The 25,032-nt window shown below is 48.7% G+C and overlaps 1 protein-coding gene across 3 annotated transcripts; it reads left to right on the top strand.

The window, feature by feature from the left end:
- The first annotated feature begins 1,189 nt into the window (after positions 1 to 1,189).
- On the top strand, positions 1,190 to 25,032 carry Setd1a (SET domain containing 1A, histone lysine methyltransferase). 3 transcript variants are annotated; one of them, XM_052197920.1, is made up of 19 exons: positions 1,190 to 1,323; positions 2,172 to 2,336; positions 2,567 to 2,662; positions 4,678 to 4,948; positions 7,885 to 8,006; positions 8,230 to 8,459; positions 9,118 to 10,018; positions 10,160 to 10,951; positions 11,428 to 11,604; positions 11,792 to 11,879; positions 12,546 to 12,703; positions 12,817 to 12,904; positions 15,661 to 15,981; positions 20,584 to 21,642; positions 22,021 to 22,193; positions 22,278 to 22,388; positions 22,553 to 22,672; positions 24,001 to 24,138; positions 24,215 to 25,032. In XM_052197920.1, the coding sequence occupies exons 2-19, from the start codon at positions 2,187 to 2,189 to the stop codon at positions 24,386 to 24,388; spliced, it is 5,169 nt and encodes a 1,722-aa protein (XP_052053880.1). In that variant the 5' UTR covers positions 1,190 to 1,323; positions 2,172 to 2,186; the 3' UTR covers positions 24,389 to 25,032. The 3 variants fall into 3 exon arrangements, with proteins under 3 accessions (XP_052053880.1, XP_052053890.1, XP_052053872.1); XM_052197930.1 differs by lacking the exon at positions 1,190 to 1,323 and adding an exon at positions 1,339 to 1,415; XM_052197912.1 differs by lacking the exon at positions 1,190 to 1,323 and adding an exon at positions 1,433 to 1,581.

The following is a 25,032-nucleotide window of genomic DNA, read 5'->3' as shown; positions in this document are numbered from 1 at the left end:
AGGGCTGCTTAAGGAAGGATAACTGGGTTACATCCAGACATTTATTTTATTTTTGTTTTTTTCGGGACAGGTTATCTGTGTAGCCCTGGCTGTCCTGGAACTCTCTCCGTAGACCAAGCTGGCCTCTAACTCAGAAATCCGCCTGCCTCTGCCTCCCAAGTGCTGGGATTAAAGGCGTGTGCCATCACAGCCCGGCCCAGACATTTTTTTATAGGATCCACTTAAGGGTCTTTATGCCTCTTTTAAACTCAACAGAACCCTGAACAGCTTTAAATTTTAACCACTAGTTTACACCTCCCTAATAGCCAAAACGAACATTTTAAAACTCCCCCAAGGGAGTAACTAGGGTGCTGGCCTAGCACGCAGAAGGACCTGAGTTAGATTTCCCAGCATGCTATAAACCGGTTATAGTGTGCACACCTGTAATCGGGAGACGGGGGCAAAAGAATCTGGAGTTCGAGGCCATCCTCCGTTATATATCAAGTTCGACGACGGCATGCTGTTTGAAAAACATCAGGAGCCCGAGTAGAAAAGCGGGAAGGAACCGATCACTTCATTATGTGCGTCGGGAGGCAAAGTGCCTGAGTCACCCCTCCAGATTGTACTTTTCCACCTCCCATCCCTCCCAGGTTTTGGTTGATTCTAAGGGAAGCAGCCCGTTACGCCGTGCTCCGCACGCCTGGCCACGCCTCTCTCATTAGCCCCGCCCACAGCAAGATCCGCAGATTCGCTACCCGACTCCTTAGGATTATTTGGGCAGCATTTCTTCTCTGAAATTTTTCATGAAACTTTGAGAAGACTTCTTCCTTGTAACCATTTCGCACTAAGTAGGAAGTGGGCTGCTCCTTGAGTTGTTCTACTAAAAAAAAATATCCAGGAATAGCGGTCGACTCTGCCAACAGGGCTTGGCGAACCAGTCGTCATTTTCGTGACTCTTCCGCAGGTGAGAAGAGGTGACGGCCAAAGCCCAGAACGGTGGCGAATCTGCATTGCAGCCTCATAGGCATTTAGGCTGCGCAAGGAAGGGGCAGGGAAGAGGAGCTAAGGAGCGCGCATCCTGTCCACTCATTTGCCCCGCCCGCCTCGCGAATCTGCGTCGTTGGACGCACCACTCAAATCTCCCGAGCTCCGGCTGGCGTCCTCCCCCTCGCTCCGCCCCCCTTTCCTCAGGGGCTCGTCGCAGCTTTCGTCGCCGCCGATTCGTCAGGAACACCAAGGCTGGAGCAGCTAGATAAGGGTGGTGCAGTCCACTCTCCGGGGAATGCGGCCAATCTTCAGGCTCCCTGGGCTACAACTCCCGACCCTTACAGGGCGCCGGCCGAGGCAAGGCCGCTACCCTCGGCCCCGTGGATCTCCCCGCAGTACTTGTAGCGAAAGTGCGGATGCAGACGCTGTGCCCGCTGTGCCTCGTGCAGGTGGCGGTGGTGTTTGGTGCGCGCGCCGGGGAGGTGGTGGTGGGGGGGCGCCGCCGCCGCCACCGCTGCGGGGCCGGGTCTCGCGCTGCCGCCGCCGCCGCCGCCGCCTCACGCCGCTGAGGTGCTGCGCGCGGTGGGGGGAGGGTGAGCCGCTCGCCACGAGCGGGTGAGTAGGGCCCTGGCGCGCGTGCGCGCCGACGGGGTGGGGGGGCACCGAACGCGCCCGGGCGGGAGGAGAGGGCAGCGGCGCGCGTTACCTCCCCCCACCCCCCCGCCTGGATTCAGGGACCGAAGCTGGGTCTCAGGCTTGGTCTCGCGGTGTTTCCAACGCCCCGAAGAGGTGCCACCTCTGGTTCGGAGGATTGGGGCGCGGGGACGCGAGTGGCTGTGTGGGAGCGGGAGCGGGGCTTGGCCCGGGCCGCTGGCCGGTGAGGAGGCGGGAGGGGGCGGGGCCTGCGAGGGGACGGGGGAGGGGTCTTGCGTGGAGGCCAAGTGGGGCGCGCTAGGGAGAGCGGGAAGGTAAGGGGGCGCGAGATGGGCCTGGGCCCTGAGGGTAGAATTGGGGCTGGAGGGGAATGGAGTGCTGTAGTGAACCCGGGTCCTCGGGGCAAGATCCGAGGGAGCCAGGGGTCATGCCGAGGTGTGGAAGCTGGACTGATGTGGGAACCTGGAATCTGGGCTAGCCATTGGGGGAGACAGCAAGGGAGTCTGGCCTATGTGGTGGACCCCCAATCCGTATCCCTCTTTTCCTGACAGTGTAAATGAGCAGAGATGGACCAGGAAGGTGGGGGAGATGGGCAGAAGGCCCCGAGCTTCCAGTGGCGGAACTACAAGCTCATAGTGGATCCCGCTTTGGACCCTGCTTTGCGCAGGCCTTCTCAGAAGGTGTACCGCTATGATGGAGTCCACTTCAGTGTCAGCGTGAGTGCCCTAGATCGTTTCTTGACCTCCTTAGCCCTCCGGTCTTCCCTCCACACTTTCCCCTGTTCAGTATTCAACACCCAGACTTCCTAGACCTGTAGCTTGGTCTTTTGGGAATGAGCAGGCTATATCCCAGCTCTTCCATACGTTGGCTTTGGCATGGGTGTTATGGAGTCAATAGGCTGGTAGATTTTCAGCCTGGTTTCATCTCTTTCTGCTTTCTCTGTTAGGACTCAAAGTATACTCCGGTGGAAGACCTCCAAGACCCACGCTGTCATGTCAGGTCCAAAAACAGAGACTTTTCCCTCCCAGTTCCTAAGTTTAAGGTAAGTGCCTGCTGGTCTCCCTGAATGATGGTCCTTGGAGAGGGTCAAGGATCCAAGCATCCTGCTCCTCACATAGCCTACCAAAGTGTCAATTCTGAAGGACAATTGACAGCCAGATCTCATTGCATTTTGAGTCTGTGAGACGGATGTTTTGGACAGAAGGTATATTGTATAGCTGAGGTGACTAGTGTGTATCTGGTGATGAGGATATTGCTGTCTGCAAGGATAGGGTATGGGTGGGTATTTTGAATCCCCTCAGTGGGCTACCTGGGTTCAGCATTTAAGGATACTGCTAAGATCACTGCCCTCTTGGAGTCTTCTGCTCTCCCTGTTGGTGCCTGTGCTCTGTCCTGTTCGTAAGAGCAGCTTTGTTCCCTATTTTAGTAGGGTATTCTTCAAGCTTTGGACTGTGTAGAAAGTTGGTGGTTCTTTGCCTCCTCCTAATTTTGTTTTAGTTTTCATTTACTGATTACTGCTGACGTAGTTTGTGCAGTGCCTTCCCCCCTTCTGGACTCCCCCTTCCCTGAACAGCTTCACTGAAAGCTCGTTTGCCTGAATGTTTACTTCTCATGCCTCCTTCCTGCCAACATCTACTGAGACACACACACATCATCTTTCCTCCCCGAGTCCTGGTCTTCTCACTTTCTCTTGACTGACAGATAGCAATACCAGATATTCAGGTCCCCATGCTGGGACCCAGAGTCATCCAGTAGTTCTTTCCTCTCATCTTAATCTTTGGGTTTTCATTGCCATGTCCTCCAAGCAGAGTCCAATGTTTGCTTGGTATCTGTGGCTCTATCCTCAGTTTTAGGCTCCATCTTGCTGTTTTGGGTTTTTTGGATTTGGTCCCGCCCACCCCCAGACAGGGTTTCTATGTGTAGCCCTTGCTGTCCTGGAACTCACTCTGCAGACCAGGTTGGCCTCGACCTCAGAAATCCACCTGCCTCTGCCTCCCAGAGTGCTGGATTACAGGTGTGCGCCACCACACCCGGCTCATCTTGCTGTTATTTGTCACTAGTTATAATATTCTTATTTTAATTTTGTTTTCTAAGTCTGTTTTTCCTTTTTATTACATTATTTTTCATGTGTGTGCATTTACAAACAAGTTCGCATACCATTGTGCACATGTAGAAGTTGGAACACAACTTGTGGGAATTGGTTTTCACCATGAGTTCTAGGGGGCAAACTCAAGGTTGTTAGGCTTGGTGACAAGTGTCTATACCCACTGAGCCATCTTGCTGGCATCCTAAGTCTGTTTTGAGGCATTGACATGTGTGGTTATTGATCTGGGCAGACCTTATCATTTCCTTGACACCATACCCCTGCAATATTCAACCAGACACTTTTCAGTGTTCAGAAAATATCAAGATGGATAAATTTCATGTCTTGGAAGTCTGTTGTTTTGGTAAACTTAAAGCATCTACAAAGTTCAGAAAGAATAACAGCATCTTTGTGAATGTTTTTCCTGATTTTTCTCTGTATGATACCCTGTCTACACCTCTGCCACTGCTGTGTCATATTTGGATTATTTATATCTGGCTTATCTTTTTTTCTTTTTGAGATAAGTACTCCCTAGGTAGCCAGGCTGGCCTTGAACTGAGAATCCTTGTGCTTCGGCCTCCGCTGTGCTGGCATTGTAAGCGTGTAGGGCACACTCCGCATAGTCTTGTCTCCTTTCTGAATGGGAGCTTCTCCCCGTCCCTGTGTTTCTAGTGTCTCCCCTGTGCTAGTCTATAGCCCTGAGCTAATAGATCGTTTTCTCTCCATCACTTTCTCCTGTGTATGTTAATTCTTATGTTTTGTGTGTCTTTTTATTCAAATTGTTACTGTTTGTCATAAGAGGAATTGAAATACAGGTCATTGCTCATGTAGCTCTTATGATACCCATTGACTTCTCTGTCACAACAGTTGCCCTCCCAGATTTGTCGTAATCTCATGGATGTCTCTAAAGTTTCCTAGATGGTTAGGAACCTGCTCATTATGTTAACCGGAGACCAATTCTTGTCTTTCCACAGCTGGATGAATTCTATATTGGACAGATCCCACTGAAGGAAGTAACTTTTGCAAGGCTCAATGACAATGTGCGGGAAACCTTCCTGAAAGATATGTGCCGGAAATATGGTGAGGTGGAAGAAGTGGAGATCCTTCTTCATCCCCGCACCCGAAAGCATCTAGGCCTAGCCCGTGTGCTCTTCACAAGCACTCGGGGAGCCAAGGAGACTGTCAAAAACCTCCATCTCACCTCTGTCATGGGCAATATTATTCATGCCCAGCTCGATATCAAAGGTGAGGACTCCCATGCATGTTGCTTAAAGATAGTTTCTCGAAGGGATTATATATGCAAATACTTAATTGGGCTCAGCCAAGGAATCAGGGTCAGGATTGCCAAAGTTTCTGAGGTCAGGTGTATTTCTGAACTTAATAGTTTTTAAATTTTAGAGATTCATTTATATATTTATTTTTATGTGTGTGCCTGTTTTGCCTGAATGTATATCTGTGTACAGCATGTATGTCTGATGCTCATGGAAGTCAAAACAAGGCATCAAATACCCCTGGAACTGGAGTTTCAATGGTTGTGAGCCACCATGTGGGTGCTGGGAACTAAACTCTGGTTTTCTGGAAGAACAGCCAGTCCACTTAACTGCTGAGTCATCTCTCCAGCTCAGGGAGGCTTTTTCTTTTTTGTTTGTTGATTGTTTTAAAATTATACATGAGCCAGGCAGTGGTGGTGCACGCCTTTAATCCCAGCACTTGGGAGGCAGAGGCAGGCGGATTTCTGAGTTCGAGGCTAGCCTGGTCTACAGACTGGTCTACAAAGTGAGTTCCAGAACAGCCAGGGGTATACAGAGAAACCTTGTCTCAAAAAAACCAAAATAAAATAAAATAAAACAATAAAATTATACATGTTTTGTGCTTTCTTCAGTAGCACGTATAATAAGATTGAAACTTTAGGTAAAGAACTAGAGTTTTAGGTCATGGCCTGCCAGAACTACAGATCTGTGAAGATAAAGATGAATAAAGCAGAGTTTCATCATGCACATGCTTATAATCCTTGTGCTTGGGAGGCAGGAGACAGGACTTTGAGGCTAGCCTGTCTACAGAGATGAGATCTACAAAGAGATGTCTATTAGGCCAACTAGTGCTACATAGTGAGAGCCTGTCTCAAAAAAAACAAAAAAGGAACCAGGAGATAACTTAGTAAGTAGTACATATGCCACAAATATGAAGACCTGAATCTGAATCTCTATCACTCATAAAATCCATATACGGTTGTCTATGCCTGTAACTTCATTTTTGTGGGGAGGAGACAAGCAGATCCCAGAATCTCACTGACTAGCTAGGGTACAAATTGGCAGAGTTCAGTTCTGCTGAGACCCTCAAAGGCGTGACATAGAGCGCAGCAGTGGGAAATATCCAATGTCTTCCTGTGGCCTGTGTGTGTACACTTAGAAACCTACAAGTACATCATACACCCAAATAAAAATAAAGAAAAATGGAGCAGGTTTGAACTGCTTTCAAGGAATTACAGGGGAGAAATGTCAAACTAGTACGGTGCCATCCATCTAAGGGAAGAGGTGTTATTGGTGTTTGCAAATGGGAGTGAAAAACCAATGTTTCCAAATTTGGCTTAAGACTTTGTATGGAATATTTTTTATGAGTTTTTGAGACAGAATCTCACCATGTAGCTTTGACTGGCCGTGAACTCACTGAGGTTCCCCTGCCTCTGCTGTCTTGAGTGCTGGGATTAAAAAGCTTTGTTTTGTTTTTAACGTTTTTATTTGTTTTATAGGTCTCTATAACTTAGTCTCCTCTTGAATTCTGCACCTGGTCCCAGGCTTTATTTTTGGTGTTTTGCTTTTAAAGATTTATTTTTGCTTCTGTGTGTGTGTGTGTGTGTGTGTGTCTGTGTGTCTGTATGACACAGAGTCTAGAAGAGGGTATTTGTTGGATTCCCTGGAGTTGGATTCCAGATAGTTATGGACCACCATGTGTGTGGTTCATGTAGCCCAGGTTGTCCTAATCTTCATTTGTAGCCAAGGATGACTTTGACTTCCAATCCTCCTTTATCCTGGATCATAGACTTGTACTACTGTGCTTGGTGTGTGTGGTTCTGGGAGGAAGCCCAGGGTTTTGTACATACTAGGAAGGCGCTCTACCACCTGGGCTACTCTCCAGTCCCTGTTGTGTGTTGTCAGTCTTTGTCTCTGTTTCTGGTGACCTATGCTCACTGTAGCTCCTATGGACTTGGACCCTTGCATTGACTCAGTCTCCCAAGTGTGAGGGTTACAGGCAGATGCCACTGTACTTGGAAACTCTTCATGGTTAAGCGCTACATCCTTCTCACAGTTTTTTCTTATATTTGTTGTACGCCTATACATGTACATTCTGCGTGTGTGGCCTCGTATGAAGGTCAAAGGGCAACTAGAGGAGTTGTTCTCTCCTTTCTCCATGTGGGTCCCAGAGACCAAACTTAGAATGTCAGGCTTGGTGGCAGGCACTTTACCCACCAAACCCTCTCAACGCTCAACCCCTTCCAAGAGTTTAAAAGTCATTGTTCAAGGCAAAAAAAACACCCCCCTCCCACCCCCTACCCCCCCCATGGGCTGGATTGACACTTGTAGTTGCAATTCTGTAATCTTTACTTTATAACATAAGCGGTATGGGGCTTAGCAGCAGACAGACCTCTACTTTTGTTGAAGTTTATAAAATACAGTATGATGTTGTGTGTAAACTATGAGTTTATAGTGATTATATTGAACCAGGGCCTTTTTACATTGCCAAGCCAAGCACTATTGCTTCCCCATATTAACGGGATATATATTTAGTAGTTGGAGATGAACCTCAATTTATTTCATAAATCTGCAAAATAGCAGTACCCAGTGATAAATATCTGTAAATCCTGAAATGGGAAGAGTAGGGACAACAGTATTAGGAATTCAAGGTCTACTTTTCTACTCAGTGTGTATGAGACCAGCCTGGTTATTTGAGACTTTGTCTTAATCAGTCAATAAAAATAAAAGAAGCATAAACCTAGTCAAAATAACACCAGCCAGGTAGAAATGAGGTAAGTTTCCAAGGATTGAGTTAAGTAGGAAACTAACTTTCTGAAACATTAAAAACTCAAGAGATTGTAGGAAACTTGAAACCTGAAAAAACAAAACTACCAAATCAGGGAGGTTGTTTTTCCTTCTGACTGTTGATTCCCATTTCTCTCCATCTAGGCCAACAACGAATGAAGTACTATGAATTGATTGTCAATGGCTCTTACACTCCTCAGACTGTGCCCACTGGGGGCAAGGCCTTGAGTGAGAAGTTCCAGGGTTCTGGTGCAGCCACTGAGACGGTGAGAAGCTTGTAGCTGCCAGTGTGTTAGGCACATGTACTCGTTACCAGGTCACCAAGAGCAAGAGCCATCTGGGAAGGCCCTGCATTTTGCTATTAAGTATAGGAAGAGCTAAGGAAAGATGCCTAGGTGTCTTCAGAAACAAAGAGCCCGAGTCTGGATTGGGGCAGGAGACCATCTTACATCATGCCTGATCTCTTATTCTTGCTCACTTTTTCTTTAGACTGAAGCTCGCCGACGGTCTTCCTCTGACACAGCTGCCTATCCAGCAGGCACTACTGTAGGGGGCACCCCTGGCAATGGCACTCCCTGTTCCCAAGATACAAATTTCTCCAGCAGTCGACAAGATACTCCATCTTCCTTTGGCCAGTTCACCCCTCAGTCCTCCCAAGGAACCCCCTACACATCTCGGGGTAGCACCCCCTACTCTCAGGACTCTGCCTACTCTAGCAGGTATGGAAACACACTTCTCTCGGGCTGTAGCCATTGGATTCTGGGAGCTGCAGCTGGAGAGAACAAGCTCCAAGTCTCTGAGAAGGAAATGGCAGCTGCTTACTGTGGTCTCTGGTTTAACTGACAAATGGCTGTGTTCAGGGATACTAATGTGGACCTGATCAGCAGTATAGAAGTAGATGTTGAGACACCTGTTTTAAGTTTTGTGCGTCTGTGTGTGCACACTCATGTACACGCTCCTGCCTGCCTATATGTGTGTATGCTGTGTATCGCACGCATGCTGCAGCACCCAAGCAAGCTAAGGGACCGATGTCCTGTGTCTGTAGTTTATAGGCGTTGTTCCATGTGGGGTATTGAGAATTGCACCTGAGCCCTCTGCAAGAGCAGTCTGTACTCTTCATTGCCGAGCCATCTCTCCAGCCCCTCTTTTAAGAGTTTTATGAGTCTAAATGTTTTCCCAACGTGTATGTCTCTGAACACACAGTGTTCCTTGTACCCATGCAGTGAATCACCTCGAGCTGGAGTGAAAATGGTTCTGAGCCACCACGTGGGTGCTGGGATCAAATCTAGGTCTAGAGGGACTTTGAATATGAGAACAGAGCCAGTCAGGTTTGGTCACACAGGTGGGAGTCTAGCTAACTCCTGAGTTCTTCTTCAGCACCACTTCAGCCTCCTTCAAACCCCGGCGGTCGGAGAACAGCTATCAAGATTCTTTTTCTCGCCGCCATTTCTCTGCATCTTCAGCCCCTGCAACCACCGCTACTGCCACCTCAGCAACTGCTGCAGCTACTGCAGCCTCCTCCTCCTCATCTTCCTCCTCCTCCTCATCGACGTCTTCTTCCTCAGCCTCTCAGTTTCGTGGTTCTGACTCTAGCTACCCAGCTTATTATGAAAGCTGGAATCGTTACCAGCGCCATACTTCCTATCCACCTCGCCGGGCAACTAGAGAGGATTCTTCTGGGGCTCCATTTGCCGAAAATGCGGCTGAGCGCTTCCCACCTGCCTATACCTCCTATTTGGCCCCTGAGCCTAACCGATCCACTGACCAAGACTACCGGCCTCCTGCCTCAGAGGCCCCACCTCCAGAACCTCCAGAACCTGGTGGTGGTGGTGGTGGTACTGGTAGTGGTGGTGGTAGTAGTGGTGGTAGTGGTGGTGGTGGTGGTGGTGGTGGTGGTGGGGCACCCAGCCCTGAGAGAGAAGAAGCCCGGACTTCCCCACGCCCAGCTTCACCTGCACGTTCTGGCTCTCCAGCCCCAGAGACCACCAACGAGAGTGTGCCCTTTGCTCAGCACAGCAGTTTGGATTCCCGTATTGAAATGCTGCTGAAGGAACAACGCTCCAAATTTTCTTTCTTGGCTTCTGATACAGAGGAAGAGGAAGAGAACAGCAGTGCAGGCCCTGGGGCTAGAGATGCAGGGGGTGAGGTGCCTTCTGGGGCGGGCCATGGGCCCTGTACACCCCCTCCTGCCCCAGCTAACTTTGAAGATGTAGCACCTACAGGGAGTGGAGAGCCAGGGGCTGCCCGGGAGTCACCAAAGGCCAATGGACAGAACCAGGTGAGCCTGGGGCCAGCCATAGCATCTGGGATGGAAGCTTATCGCTTAGGAGGGAGGGAAGGTGCGCTAACATGAAGACAAGTGTGAGGGCAAACTCGGCTCTAGCAGGAGCTGTCTGTGACTCTCCTCCATACCCCACAGGCTTCTCCATGTTCTTCCGGAGAAGATATGGAGATCTCTGATGATGACAGGGGTGGCTCACCACCTCCAGCCCCAACACCCCCCCAGCAGCCACCGCCGCCACCGCCTCCCCCCCCTCCTCCCCCTCCTCCCTACCTTGCTTCCCTACCCCTGGGCTATCCTCCCCACCAACCTGCCTACCTCCTCCCGCCCCACCCAGATGGACCACCACCCCCCGAGTACCCTCCGCCACCTCCGCCACCCCCACCCCACATCTATGACTTTGTGAACTCCCTGGAACTTATGGATCGACTTGGGGCACAGTGGGGAGGGATGCCTATGTCCTTCCAGATGCAGACCCAGATGTTAACACGGCTCCACCAGTTACGGCAGGGCAAGGGATTGACTGCAGCCTCAGCTGGTCCTCCTGGTGGGGCTTTTGGCGAAGCCTTCCTCCCTTTTCCACCTCCACAAGAGGCAGCCTATGGCTTGCCCTATGCTCTGTACACACAAGGGCAAGAAGGTCGTGGGGCGTACTCCAGGGAGGCCTACCACCTGCCCTTGCCTATGGCAGCCGAGCCCCTGCCCTCTTCCTCAGTCTCAGGAGAGGAGGCCCGGCTGCCTCATAGGGAGGAAGCAGAGATAGCGGAAAGCAAGGCCCTACCATCAGCAGGCACAGTGGGCCGCGTGCTGGCCACCCTTGTCCAAGAGATGAAGAGCATTATGCAGCGAGACCTCAACCGAAAGATGGTGGAGAATGTGGCCTTTGGAGCCTTTGACCAGTGGTGGGAGAGCAAGGAAGAGAAGGCCAAGGTGAGGAGGTCTAGTGCTAGGTATGCTCAGTATCTGTCTGTCTGTCTGTTTTCTGAAAGAGATAGATATTTGACTTCCCCAGATTGCCCAATTCAAAGTAGGGACAAGAGAACATGAGATAGTGAGGCTATGGGACTTCCGGGCAGGGGATTATGACAGAGCAAAAGGTAAGCATGGGTCTGGCTCAGAAGAGCTTTGTCCTGGCTTCTTGCTGCTTTACAGTGGAGTGAATGCTTGAATGCTTCTGGGCTTGTAATTAGTTCTACCATTTGTAGCCTGGTAAAAATTAGTAACTGCTTCCTAAGGGTAGATGGCCTAAATTATCAGACTTGAGAAACTGCTTTAATTTGCCAGAGGTAAATAATGTTAGCAAAATAAGTTGATGCATGTTGGTAGTCCTCAGGCACACTGTTGGTTCTGGGCAGGAGGGATACCTGTGCTCTGGTTCTTCAGTGTAGTCTTCCTGCTCTTTGTAGCCGTTCCAGAATGCAGCTAAACAGCAAGCCAAGGAAGAGGACAAAGAAAAGATGAAGCTCAAAGAGCCAGGCATGCTGTCCCTCGTAGACTGGGCCAAGAGTGGCGGTGTCACGGGCATTGAAGCCTTTGCCTTTGGGTCAGGGCTTCGAGGGGCCCTGCGGTTGCCTTCATTCAAGGTATCCAGAAATTTAGTGGTAGGGAAGCTGGTGGGCCTCCCTTCCCAATGGTGGGGAATGGTGTGCAGATGTGGGGTGGGTCTGTGGATGATGGTGGTTGAGATGGGTTGTTTTTGCTTTTAAAATTTTTCCTCACTCTGATCTCTGTTTGAGCTCTACATGGGTCCTATCTTTCTGCATCTGCCAGGTAAAACGGAAAGAGCCATCAGAAATTTCAGAGGCAAGTGAGGAAAAGAGACCCAGGCCCTCTACTCCAGCTGAGGAAGATGAAGATGGTAAGTAGGAAATCAGGCAGAAGGAGAAAGGGGGTGGTCTTCTTAGCACAATAGGAAGCAAAACGAGAGAGGTATATCTGAGGAAGCAAGAGGCTATCTCTGAGGACAAGGCACCCAGCGGAGACTTGATTCAGAGTGAAAGTGAATGAAAGGAATTCCGTAGGCATCAGAGTATCCGACAGGCTTCTCCTTGGACTTCAGTTACAGTTCTTAGTTCTGCTGTGCAGAGCTAAGTGTTTTTATGTCTTAGTTTTTGCAGCTACAAAGTAGAAATTTCACTGTTTAGAATCAGAACTTGAAGAATCATCTATGCAGGTTCACTGCCTAAAGCTTCCGTTGTGCAGCCTTCCTAGTGTGCTGAAGTCTGGGCTTTTGGTTGGTAGCTTATCTAACTTGAGGCTACTTTATTGAGTCAGATCTGCTTCCCTGGAGAACTCCCTGCTTTATATTATTTCTTGGGCCAGATAAAACAAGTTGGCATCCTCTTTCACCCAGCTTAGAAAATGATCAAAGAAAATGTGTGGGATGTAGTTCAAATTGTTACTGTGTTCCAGTTTCTGTACTGGGTAAGGGTGGCCTGTCAGCGAGGTGGGTAATAGTGTTCCTTGCCTCCAGGATGGCAGCTAACTCCTGATAGATTGTAACTGTTCTGACTTCCTCTTGCAGATCCCGAACGAGAGAAGGAAGCTGGAGAAACAGGACGTCCAGGGACCAAGCCTCCGAAGCGAGATGAAGAACGGGGCAAGACCCAGGGCAAGCACCGGAAATCCTTTACTCTGGACAGTGAAGGGGAGGAGGCATCCCAGGAGTCTTCCTCAGAGAAGGTAAGATGCTAGGCACTTGGTGTCTGCCAGAACCCTTTCCTGAGCCCCTGGTGGCACAGCAAACTTTTCAGTGAGATGGAACTCAGTTGTCTCAGTTTGTCTTCTTCCTTAAGGATGAGGAGGAGGAGGAGGAAGATGAGGAAGATGAAGAGCGGGAGGAAGCCATGGATGCCACCAAGAAGGAAGCAGAGGCATCAGATGGTGAGTGTAGGCAGTTGGGTAGAGTTCAGGTTTGGGGAAGAAGGAATTATACTGTCTGGTTTGTCTTTTTCTATGACTTTTCTGCTAGACTTCTGGCCGTTCTTACCCTTTACAATGACAGTTGTTTTAGCCAGTGTCCTTTGGAATCCTGGGAATCTTGAGAACATGAACCCCATTAATTCAGAATACTCCCTCTTCTGAAAAAGGTCTCCCTGTGGATAGCCCTGCAAAGTCTTGTTTCCTTTTCCAGGTCCTAATGGTGAAGGGTATGCATTCTCCTCTTGCCACTTGAAGCTGTCAGTCTAGATGGTCTCGTCTTAGAGCACTGCTCTTCTTGAAAGGCCCAGCCATCAGTCTGTTCCTTCCTTTTCCCTTCATCTCTCCAGCCGCCAACAGACATTCTTCTGCCCAATTGTGTCTCTGTTGGCTTCTACAGATTATACATAGTTAGTGATCTGTATTCCCTCAGAAGTATATGTATTAAGGGCCTGGAAAGAGATAGCACAGTATTTAATAGCACTAACTCCATTTACAGATGATCCAAGTTTGGTTCCCAGAACCTACATGGTGGCTCACAACTGCCTGTAACTTCATTTCCAGGAGATCCACAACATTTTTTTTTAATTCCACATGTATATGGTGCATATACATACACTGAAGCATATGCATACATTAAAAAATTTTTTTTGAAGAAATGTACATCAAAACCCTGATTTTAAGAACTTCTTGGAGGGGGATAGAAGAAGAAGGGCGAGAGGCAGGTTACACAACTCCCTTTGTGTGGTTGCAGACAGATGATATTTTAAGGACAGTGAAATAGGGTAATAACTTCTGATGGTATGCTAGACCTGAGGAAAGAGCCACTGTTGTCTGCACGGCAATCAAGGAATTCCTCTGAAACACTGTTTTCGCAGTGGCCAGGGATGGTTTCACTGGAGGAGCAATGGGCCAGGTTACCTGCTAAGCTGAAGACAGTTCCCTCCGTTGGTCCTTTGGCTCCCCTGCCATCACCTGTGCCTCCAACATGCGTTTGAATTTGTCACCTTTGCTCTTCTGTCTGCTTTTCTTGTGTAGGTTCTTAGGGACAAGGTCTTTAGCCCTGGGGGGGGGGGGGCTTACTTTTGTAATCCTTTTCTAGTTGTTCTACCTAAACAGTGCTAGAGTTAAAACATGCCATCATGCCAAACATGCAAACATGTATGCAGTGCTAGGGAACAAACCCAGAGCTCCTGCTAGACCAGCATTCTATCACTGACCTGCAGCCTCTGCTCCTCACCGCAGTTTTGACTGATTTCTGCCTGTATTTCCTTCTTTCTGTTCTAATTCATTTTCGAAACTGCTAATAAAATTGTCTTTTCTAGAATGTACTCTCTTCTCTAGAAGGTCTTTGCTTGACTCCATTTTCCGCCAAAGTGACCTGCAGGCCATTTGTATAGTCAGTCAGTATAGGCTCTGCACACATGTTCTCTTGAGCTTAGTCTCACTGGGCTCCAATCCCTCCCCCACTGCCCCTTCTATTTACTCCTTTATGAATTCATCAGGAATGTCTGTTTTCTCTCTTCCTCTTTCTTAGGGCTCTCTCACCCAAAACTGATCGGCCATAAGTGTGGTGTGTATATAATGTTGTGAAGCAATGCCATGATGTATGTGTGTGTGTGCGCGCGCGCGTGCGTCCTTCCACCTTGTAAGTTTTAGTGATCAAATTCAGGTTATCAATTTGGCAACAGGTGCCTACTGAGCCATCTTGCTGGCACCTTGTTTTGCTTTGTTTTGATTTTGAGAAAGAGTCTTACATAGCCCATGCTGGCCCCTAACTTGCTATATAGATGAGTATGACCTTCAACCAGTCTTCCGCCTCCATCTCCAGAGTTCTGGGGTTACATGGACCACCATGACTTGCTTTTTTTAATTTTTAAAGATTTACTTAACAGGCGGTGGTGGCGCACGCCTTTAATCCCAGCACTTGGGAGGCAGAGGCAGATGGATTTCTGAGTTCGAGGCCAGCCTGGTCTACAGAGTGAGTTCCAGTACAGCTAGGACTACACAGAGAAACCCTTTCTCTCAACCCCCCCTTCCCACCCCCCCCCAAAAAAAGATTTATTTATTTTGTGTGAATGCACTGTCTCTTCAGACACACCAGAAGAAGGCATTTGATTGCGTTTCAGATGGTAATGAGCCAACATGTGGTTGCTTGGAATTGAACTCAGGACCTCTGGAAGGCCTAAGCCATCTCTCCAGCCCTATTTTTTGTTTTTCAAGACAGAGTTTCTCTGTATAGGCTTGGATATCCTGGAACTCACTCTGTAGACCAGGATGACCTCAATTCACAGAGGTCCACTTGCCCCTGCCTCCTGAGCGCTAGGATTAAAGGCATATTTTCAAGGCATTTGCTGTTTATTCCAGAATTCTTTCTATTTCTACAGACCTTTGGTCATTTAGGCCAACTACTTGCCAGTCTCCAGGTCTGTCCTTATCTATCTGTCCCAGAACTCTCTCTGTAGACTGGGCCTTCATCTTCATTTCTTTGTGATGGAACATCTCCTTCTTGGTTTTAGCATTTCCTTAGGAGGAGATCTTCCCAGACTTGTTTTTCAAGCAGAACCCAGGGCTTTTTTTATACTCGTGTTTGTCACTGTGAATATGCACTTGCTTATTTAACTTCCTGGGTTTCCAACACCCAGCCTAGATCCTCACATCCACAGTACTGAGGGAGTGATCCCTCCTCTTGACCACTGACACCCCTTGTGGATTTCCAGGTGAGGATGAGGACAGTGACTCGTCCTCCCAGTGCTCTCTGTATGCGGATTCAGATGGTGAAAATGGTAGCACGTCGGACTCCGAGAGTGGCAGCTCTTCTTCCTCTTCATCATCGTCATCCTCCTCTTCCTCATCTTCTTCATCAGAGTCCTCCTCTGAAGAAGAGGAGCAGTCAACAGTCATTCCCTCAGCTTCTCCACCCCCCACAGAAGTTCCAGAGCCCCTTCCAGTTCCCAATGAGAAGCCCGAGATGGACAGGGTTGTCGAGTCCCCTGTTGTGCCTCTCCCTGAAAAGGAGACATCACCCACACAGCCTGCAGGTAGGTGGCATGGGACAGGTGACATGACTAAGATATATGTTTATCAATGTCTTAGAGAATGGTCTCCACCTACATTTTGTCCCTGGGGTGCTGGGTATAGTTGGAGCAGTTAAATGGGCACATAGTAACACATAACCGAGCTCTTCTATCCTAGGATAAACCTTGTTATTCTATAGCACATGCACATGATGGGCTTCCTGTAGGGACTGTTGCTTCATACACTAGAGTTTATTAAGCACTACTACTACTACCACCACCAGGAGCAGCACAAAGATATCCTAAGTCTGACAGACACTGTTCTCATCCTCATAAAGCTTTCTGCCCATAGGAGATAAAGGCCAGTTAAGCAATAAATGCATAGAAATAACTGTGATTTCAACCTAAATATGTTCTATGAAGAAAAAGTACAAGAAACTCAGATTCCTGAGGGCATCTCTGGGTCTGGGAGCATCCTCCTGCTGAAGCATAGTTGAGCTGAGGTCTGGGTAAACAACGAGGAGGGGGAAGCAGGTATATAGGCTCTACGTAAGGTCCAGAACAGCACGTTAGAAGATTGGGACAAAGCTCGTCCTTCGGTAGATTGAAAACTTAGGGTAAAAGGTGGTCAGAACTATAGAAGTGGGTGCTGACCACCCCATGCCAAATGCAGGCCCCATGTACAAAATGTAGTCTCTGCGTTGAGAGCCATAGGAAACTGTGACTGGATACTAGTGATTTGAAAGATGCATGACAAACAGGAGAGAGAGAGGAGCCAGAGTGTCTCGGGGAGGCTCCTGTGAGGCCAGGAATGCTGAAGAATGGGAAGCTGGGACTTCGGTGTCCCTCAGTGTAATTAAAATTTCCAGCATCCACAGGATGATGAGTTGACCTCTTGTGACACCTCATGCACTCACAGCCACTCCTGAGTCCCCAGGCAACAAAAGGCCACTTAGAGGGCATTGTTCTCCTTCCATTTTGGGAACCACATGTATGTTTCAAAAAGACCATTCTGGCAGGAAGAGAGGTCTGGGAAAGAGGGAGGAAGGATAAGAGTAGCATTAGAGAGGATAAAGGTAATAGAGTCTAGGATAGTGATACAGCCCAGTAGGTAAAATGTTTGTCACACAAGCTTGAGAACCTTTGAGTTTCATCTATAACACCCACTTAAAGGTGTGGTGGCTTGCATTTGTAATCCCAGATTTGGAAAAGTTGAAACAGATCCCTGGGGCTGAACTCCTTGTCCCAGTGAAAGACCATGTCTCAAAAACCAAAATGGACAATTGAATTTTTGCACTTGAGGCTCAGAGAAAATTGGTAGAAATAGGGGTGAAGAGATAGATAATGCTACATGCCAGAAAAGGACTTTAAGTAAAGCGACCTAGGATTATGAGCACTGATGACTTGGAGTTGAGTGGAGATCTCTGAACCTTCAGTTAGAAACGTTAGCAATGGGATTATAGAGCAGAGACTTTGGGAAGGACAGTCTGCCCAGGAGCAGTGAGAGCACTGATGTGAACTCAGCTGTTCACTCTGGAGAACACAAACTGAGAGGGTGGGCAGAGGCAAAGTGAGGGAGGGGTATAAAAGGATGAGAGTAAAAACCAGGCATTGTGGTTGTGGTGCATTTCTATAATCTCAGTACTGGGGAGGTAAAGGCAAGAAGGTCAAAAGTTCAGGGTCATCCTCAGCTACACAGGGAGTTTGAAGGCAGTCTTTTTTTTTTTTAAATAAGTTTTTAATTTTTATTTTAACATTTTTATTTATATTTTAACAATTTATATTTTATTTTAAATATGTATTTAATTATATTTATTTATTTAATGGTATATTTTACATATTTATTATTTACTTATTTAATTGTATTACATATATATTTTATATTTATTTATATATTGTATTTAATTATATATCTTATTTATTTAATTATATCATATATTTATATAATATATTTAATTTACTTTTATTTTAACAGTTTTAACATTTTAACAATTTCATTGTTATATGTAAGTGCACTGTAACTGTCTTCAGAAACCCCAGAAGAGGGCATCAGATCTCATTAAAAATGGTTGAGAGCCACCATGTGGTTGCTGGGATTTGAACTCGGGACCTTCAGAAGAGCATCAGTGCTCTTAACGACTGAGCCATCTCACCAGCCTGAAGGCAGTCTTGAAATACATATGAATGCAGGGTGGTGGTGGTGCATGCCTTTAATCCCAGCACTTGGGAGGCAGAGGCAGGCGGATTTCTGAGTTTGAGGACAGCCAAGGCTACACAGAGAAACCCTGTCTCGAAAACCAAAAAAAAAAAAAAGAAATACATATGAGACAGTATCTTTCTCTTCCTTTTTAAAATGTGTTTATGTGATTGTTTGTATGTGTGTCTTATGTACCACATGTATACAGTACTCATGGAGGCCAGATGAGGATGTCGGATCCACTGGAATTAGAGTTATATAAAGTTGTAAATCACCATGTTGGGTGCTGGGAACTCTACCTGAGTCCTTGGTAAAAGCAGAAAACATTCTTGACTGCTGAGCCATTTTTCCAGTTTTATCTTTCAGAAAGCAGAGGGATGCTAGAAAGATGGTTCAGTGGTCAAGAGCATTAGCGGCTCTTGTGGAGGACTTAAGTTCTTCCCAGCACCCATTTGGAACCTTACAGCCATCGGTAATTCTCATTTCAGGGGATTCATAAGGCAGGAAAAACAACCATATACAGAAAAGTGTTTTGTTTTATTTTCTAAACATAGGAGTAGCCAGGTATGGTGGCACAGGGCAGTTCCAGCTGCTTGAAAGTCAGGCAGGAAGATATCAAGTTTGAGGCTATTCGGGGCTAATCTATGCAATTTAACAAGACCCTGTATCTAAGTAAAAATTTTCAATCTAGCTCAGGGATAGCATGCATGAGGTTCAGGGTCTGGTACTAGACGGATGGATGGATGGATGGATGGATGGATGGATGGATGGATGGACGGATGGACGGGCCGGCAGACGGATAGATAGAGGAAGGAAAGAAAGGCAGAATTAGACAATGTTAAGGAGCTACAGGAGAAATTATAATAAGATGGAATTGTCGTGTACCTGACAGGTCATTGGAATTACAATTCCAGGTGAATGGTTTAGACTGAAGGCAAGTGTTAAAGGATGAGGAGAAGTAATATTTATAGCTAGGTTTTTCTAAGGGTAGGGTATGCTGGACTTTCTAGCTTAGTGTCAGGAAACTGTGGAAAGCTTAAAAAGATAATCCACATTTTCCTTAATAAATGATGGCCTGATTGAAGAAAGATTGTTGAATGTCTGGCGACAGCAGCCAGTTTTAGTCAGTTTAAATACCAGAAAGGAAAGCTGGGTGTGGTGGTACCTACCTACCTGTGATCCCAACATTTATAGAAGCATCAGGTTCCTCATGAGCTTCAGTGAGTTCCAGGCTAGTGTGAGCTACGTGAGACCTCTCTCAGGAGGAGGGGTGTTGTTGTGTGGTTATGTGGTATGTTTATGTGGTATGTCTAACTAGGAGTTAGAGACAAGTAGAAAACGCCTTGGTCTTTCCTTCCTTTTGTCTTCTAGTTTGGTGTGTTTTTGTTTTCCCCGGGAAATAGGTAAATAGGTTTCCTCTGTTTCTCCATTCCAGCACAGTGTTCACATCCACTAAACCACCAGAGTAGCAGCAGGCCAACCAACCTATTCCTACCTTAGACCTTCTCAGAAAAGTCTCTGATGGAGCTGGCTTGGATTAGCAGTAGTCTTGGTGGTGTCAGTCAGTGACAGCCCTGAGGGAGAAGCTGGAAGGACTGACTTGTAAGGCCTTGTTTCTAAGAATTTGAGAACATAGGAGAGCAGTTCCCAGAAAAAAAGTAGTTGTACTGCCGGGGTAACTGTATCATAATTGTATCGAAAATGAGAAGCCTAGGGGAGGGAGGGAGCAGAGAGATCTTCCAAGAAGCTGAGTTGAATACTAAGTCTTGTAGTTTGCCACTGTCCAAGACCCACGTGACATCCAGAGCCTAGGATGCAGCACACTGAAGGACCTTTCAGTGTTCCACATGAGGAGCACTCAGCTTGAGGCAGTATGCAAGCTGATCCCTGCCTGGCTGGCCAGGCGTGCTGTTGGCTGCCATTTCCTTCTGAAAATGGTAGAGCCAGTTACTAAAGCTCTGAGCCTACAGCTGTCTACAGCAGTCCCGCGTTCAGTTCTCCTGTAAGCTGGTCTTGTAAGCATGCTAGAATCCGGGATTTCATGGCGTCCCTTCCCTCCCTACTTGTCGGAGTTTGACTAGACATTTGATTTGATTGGTTATCCTGTTTGAACAACAGCTTCCTAGGCTTATCTGTGTGTGACATATTCCATTGTCAGATGGAATCAGGTACAGAGCCCTATTCTGTTCGGGAGGTGACAGTGCTGAGAATGATATGAGCAGGAGAGGTATATAGCATTCCCTGTGTAACACACAGTTTATACATATAAAAACGTGAGTGTTGTAAATGAAAGCTGAGGCAGAACAGGGTAGAACGTGGTAAAGTAAGGCTACCTTGCTCCAGGATAGTTGAGCCCACGGCTCCTGCCCTGACAGTTTTGTCTGATGAGGTTAATCCTCTGGTCTTTACCCATGTGCTTCCATCCCCAGGTCCTGCTGAAGAACCACCTCCTAATATACCACAACCTCCCCCAGAGCCACCAGCTGGACCACCAGACCCTCCCCCCCGCCTGGATGAGCGCCCCTCTTCTCCTATCCCTCTCCTACCCCCACCCAAAAAACGCCGGAAAACTGTTTCCTTCTCTGCTGCAGAGGAGGCACCAGTTCCAGAACCTTCCACAGCTGCCCCATTGCAGACCAAGTCTCCCGGTCCAGTCTCTCGAAAAGTCCCCCGGGTTGTAGAGCGGACAATTCGTAATCTACCCCTGGACCATGCGTCTCTGGTCAAGAGTTGGCCTGAGGAGGTGGCTCGAGGGAGTCGAAATCGAGCTGGAGGACGTGTCCGTTCTACTGAAGAAGAAGAGGCCACTGAGTCAGGGACAGAAGTAGACCTAGCAGTACTGGCTGACCTGGCCCTGACCCCAGCACGACGTGGGTTGACTATCCTACCCGCCGGGGACGACTCAGAGGCCACAGAGACCTCAGATGAGGCTGAGCGCCCAAGCCCTCTACTCAGCCACATCCTCTTGGAACACAACTACGCCCTAGCCATCAAGCCCCCACCTGCCACAGCAGCCCCTCGGCCCCCGGAGCCAGCTCCTGCCCTTGCTGCGCTCTTCAGCTCCCCAGCTGATGAAGTCTTAGAGGCCCCTGAGGTGGTGGTAGCTGAGGCAGAAGAGCCAAAGCAACAGCTGCAGCAACAGCAGCAGCATCCAGAGCAGGAAGGAGAGGATGAGGAAGAAGATGAAGAGTCGGAGTCTTCAGAAAGCAGCAGTAGCAGCAGCAGCAGCGATGAGGAAGGGGCAATCAGGAGACGCAGCCTCCGCTCCCACACTCGAAGAAGAAGGCCACCGCTCCCGCCCCCGCCCCCGCCACCTCCTTCCTTTGAGCCAAGGAGTGAATTTGAGCAGATGACCATCCTATATGATATTTGGAACTCAGGCCTGGACTTAGAAGACATGAGCTATTTACGACTCACATATGAACGACTGCTGCAGCAGACCAGTGGCGCTGACTGGCTTAATGACACCCACTGGGTCCATCACACAAATATCCTAAGCCACAGGGCATATCTTATTTGAACCCTAGAGTAAGACATAGGGCTGGAGCCTCCCCTGGGGTCCTGTGGCAAGAAATGTTGTCTTCGGGTCACTCCTAGGACTGCACTAGTCCTCTATCTGTCTAAATTACTGTGCCTTGCTTAGCCTTGGGGATCTGTAGCTGCCAGCTGTTTTCCTCTCTGCCTTGTCTCTCTTATGATAGAACAGGTAAGGTCTAGATTTGACTTCTCCAGTCTGTCTGTCTCCTTACTGAGTATTCTCACCATCAGACAAGCTACCCTGTGGACAGGGCCTGGGTTGGACAGGAGGTGTAGATCCCAAGAGACTGGCCAGTGTGGAATCTGTTCTTTTCCTTAATACCATGCACTCACCAACCTAAGCACTCCAAAGCGCAAACGACGGCCCCAAGATGGGCCCCGGGAGCATCAGACAGGCTCTGCACGCAGCGAAGGTTATTACCCCATCAGCAAGAAGGAGAAGGATAAATACTTGGATGTGTGTCCTGTCTCAGCCCGGCAGCTGGAAGGTGTAGACACTCAGGTAGAGCCCTAAACTGAGCCCTCCCTAGTTTGCTACCTCTTTCCTGTCCTTCAAACACTCAGCACCTCCTTGTCCTGTTCACAGGGGACTAATCGGGTGCTTTCTGAGCGACGGTCAGAGCAGCGGCGGTTACTAAGCGCTATTGGCACTTCAGCCATCATGGATAGTGATCTGCTAAAGCTAAACCAGCTCAAGGTCAGGAGGGGAAACTGGAAGAGGGAGGAGACCCAGTGAAAAAACCTACAGCAAGGAGAGTTGCCCCTGGTGGGATCCTTTGAAACAGAGAGGCTGAAGGGACGGGACGGGAAGGTGCAAGTTTGTGGGAACGTCCAGCAGTTAAAGCTACCTTCTGTCCCTAGTTCCGGAAGAAGAAACTCCGATTTGGCCGGAGCCGTATCCATGAGTGGGGTCTGTTTGCCATGGAGCCCATTGCAGCTGATGAGATGGTGATAGAATATGTTGGCCAGAACATCCGCCAGGTGAGGTTCCCTGGGGGGTGCCCAGCACCGGGTCAGTTACTGACTGGACAACAGCATGGCATTTCAACCCCTCTCACCTGAAGTAAAAAAGGAAGCTGCATTCTCTTAGGAGGACAAGGCCTGATGTTTTTGTTCAGGTAACCTAGTCAGGGCCAGTGACAGGGACGTGAGGTGAGGCTGGAAGAGTGGCCTTGTGGGTGGAGAATGGCTTGGGAGCTGTGCAAGCTGGCCTCAGGGGGACTTTTTTTTTTTTTTTTTGGTTTTTTGAGGCAGGGTTTCTCTGTGTAGCCCTGGCTGTGCTGGAACTCACTCTGTAGACCAGGCTGACCTCGAACTCAGAAATCTGCCTGCCTCTGCCTCCCAAGTACTGGGATTAAAGGCGTGCGCCACCACCGCCCAGCCAGCCTCAGTGGGACTTAATGGTGGATCAAAGCCAAGGTATGGAGAAGATAGTGGCAGCAAAGATGACAGGACAGGAGTCTAGCCTGCGGGTTCAAAGGTAGTTGGCTGTGGAGGGTGAAAACAAGATAGTGCGGCCTTTCTCAGGCCATCCCCATTAGCTTCTAGGAATGTGGTTGAGCAGAAGGAACAGAAGTGTGATTAAGATTTGTTCAGTAGAGACATGAGGCACGGGTCCTGGCGATGTAGGAATGGCAGACATCCATACTCTACTGAGGTAGACTTGGCTGGAGGGTGAAAACTGGGGGGAGTCCTCATGACAGAGCTGACAGAATTCTGGAAAAGAGCCGGGCAGTGTTGCAGCTCTTGGGAGGCAGAGGCAGGCGGGTTTCTGAGTTCAAGGCAAGCCTGGTCTACAGAGGAAGTTCCCAGACAGCCAGGGCTACACAGAGAAACCCTGTCTCAGAGAGTAAAGAAAAAAAAAAACTCTGGGAAGACATGAGATCACCTAGTGAGAGTGTGGCAATTGCATTGCCTATTTCCTGGGAATGGCTGCCCCTTGCAGAACAAAGCCTTTGTCCTGGCACAGACTGTCTGCCATCTGCTCTCCGCAGCTGCCCAGTAGGTGCCTGTGTAGGAAGGCCAGTCCTAGGAAAGGAATCAAGAGAAGGCATGCCCACTGTCACCTCAGAAGCTGCCCCAGGCCCTCAGCATGCCATGCTCTCCACTATGGCCACACAGGTTCTCAGAAGAGCCAATGCTGGTTTCCCAAGAGTCCTCCCCTGGCCGACTTTGGATCAGAATGGGTGGGAGCAGGTAGACCCAGATGCAGACCCAATCAGCGTGACCCCAGGAGCTAGTGGCTTGGCTAGAGGGGAGCGAGTATAGCTCATGCAGTGACTGAAGTCTTGTGTGTCTTATTCCCCCAGATGGTAGCTGACATGCGGGAGAAGCGCTATGTTCAGGAGGGCATTGGCAGCAGCTACCTTTTCAGGGTGGATCACGACACCATCATTGATGCCACCAAGTGTGGTAACCTCGCCAGGTTCATCAACCACTGCTGCACGGTGCGCTCAGGGCTGGGCCAGGGCTGGGCAGGGTAGGGATGAGGTGGGGTTGTGACTTACACTCCCCCTCCTGCAGCCCAACTGCTATGCTAAGGTGATCACCATCGAGTCTCAGAAGAAGATTGTGATCTACTCGAAGCAGGCCATTGGCGTAGATGAGGAGATCACCTACGACTACAAGTTCCCACTAGAAGACAACAAGATCCCGTGTCTGTGCGGCACTGAAAGCTGCCGTGGCTCCCTCAACTGAGGCGGAGCAGGACCGGTGCCCTCACCCCTATTTATTCCCCTTGGTGCCCTAAGCTCCCAGCACCCCCAGCCTTATTGGGCTCAGCAGGGCCCACTGCCCCCACCTCCACATGTGGGATAGGGAGCGCTGAGTCCAGCAAGGGAGCCTCAGTCCTTTGAGGTAACTTCTGCCTCCCCTATATCCCATGCCCAACCACCCTCTTAATTTTTTTTTCTTTGCGAAGAAGAAGCTGTAAATGTTTTGTAGCTGCCAGCAGCTGTTTCCTGTGGAAACCTGGGGTACCAGCCTGTATAGATGCTATTCTTGGGGGCTGCATAGCCCTTTGCTTCATGTTAATGGGGACTTCCCCTTCTGCCCTATGTGCACCCCTCCCCAGTTTAGGGGTCTCTGGGGCAGTGGCCATGTTCTCCCCCTGGGGGGGCCTTTGGCCCCTAGTCCTGGGAACTCTGTGCCTGGAACCCTGCCTCATGTGTCCTGCCAGACCCTGTGGGTCACCCTCCCACCCTGGTGTCTCAGGGCTCTGGCTCAGTGGGCCAGGATGGTGGGGGGCAGGCCCTTCTTGTTGGGCTGGATTGTACATAATGTTAATAGTGAAACCCAACACCACATTTTTATAATTGTGATTAAACTTTATTGTACAAAAA

The sequence above is a fragment of the Apodemus sylvaticus genome, chromosome 1, assembly GCF_947179515.1.
Source record: "Apodemus sylvaticus chromosome 1, mApoSyl1.1, whole genome shotgun sequence".
NCBI classification, from domain to species: domain Eukaryota; kingdom Metazoa; phylum Chordata; class Mammalia; order Rodentia; family Muridae; genus Apodemus; species Apodemus sylvaticus.
The sequence above is the reverse complement of the archived record's forward strand: the minus strand, read 5'-3'. Positions and strand labels throughout refer to the sequence as shown.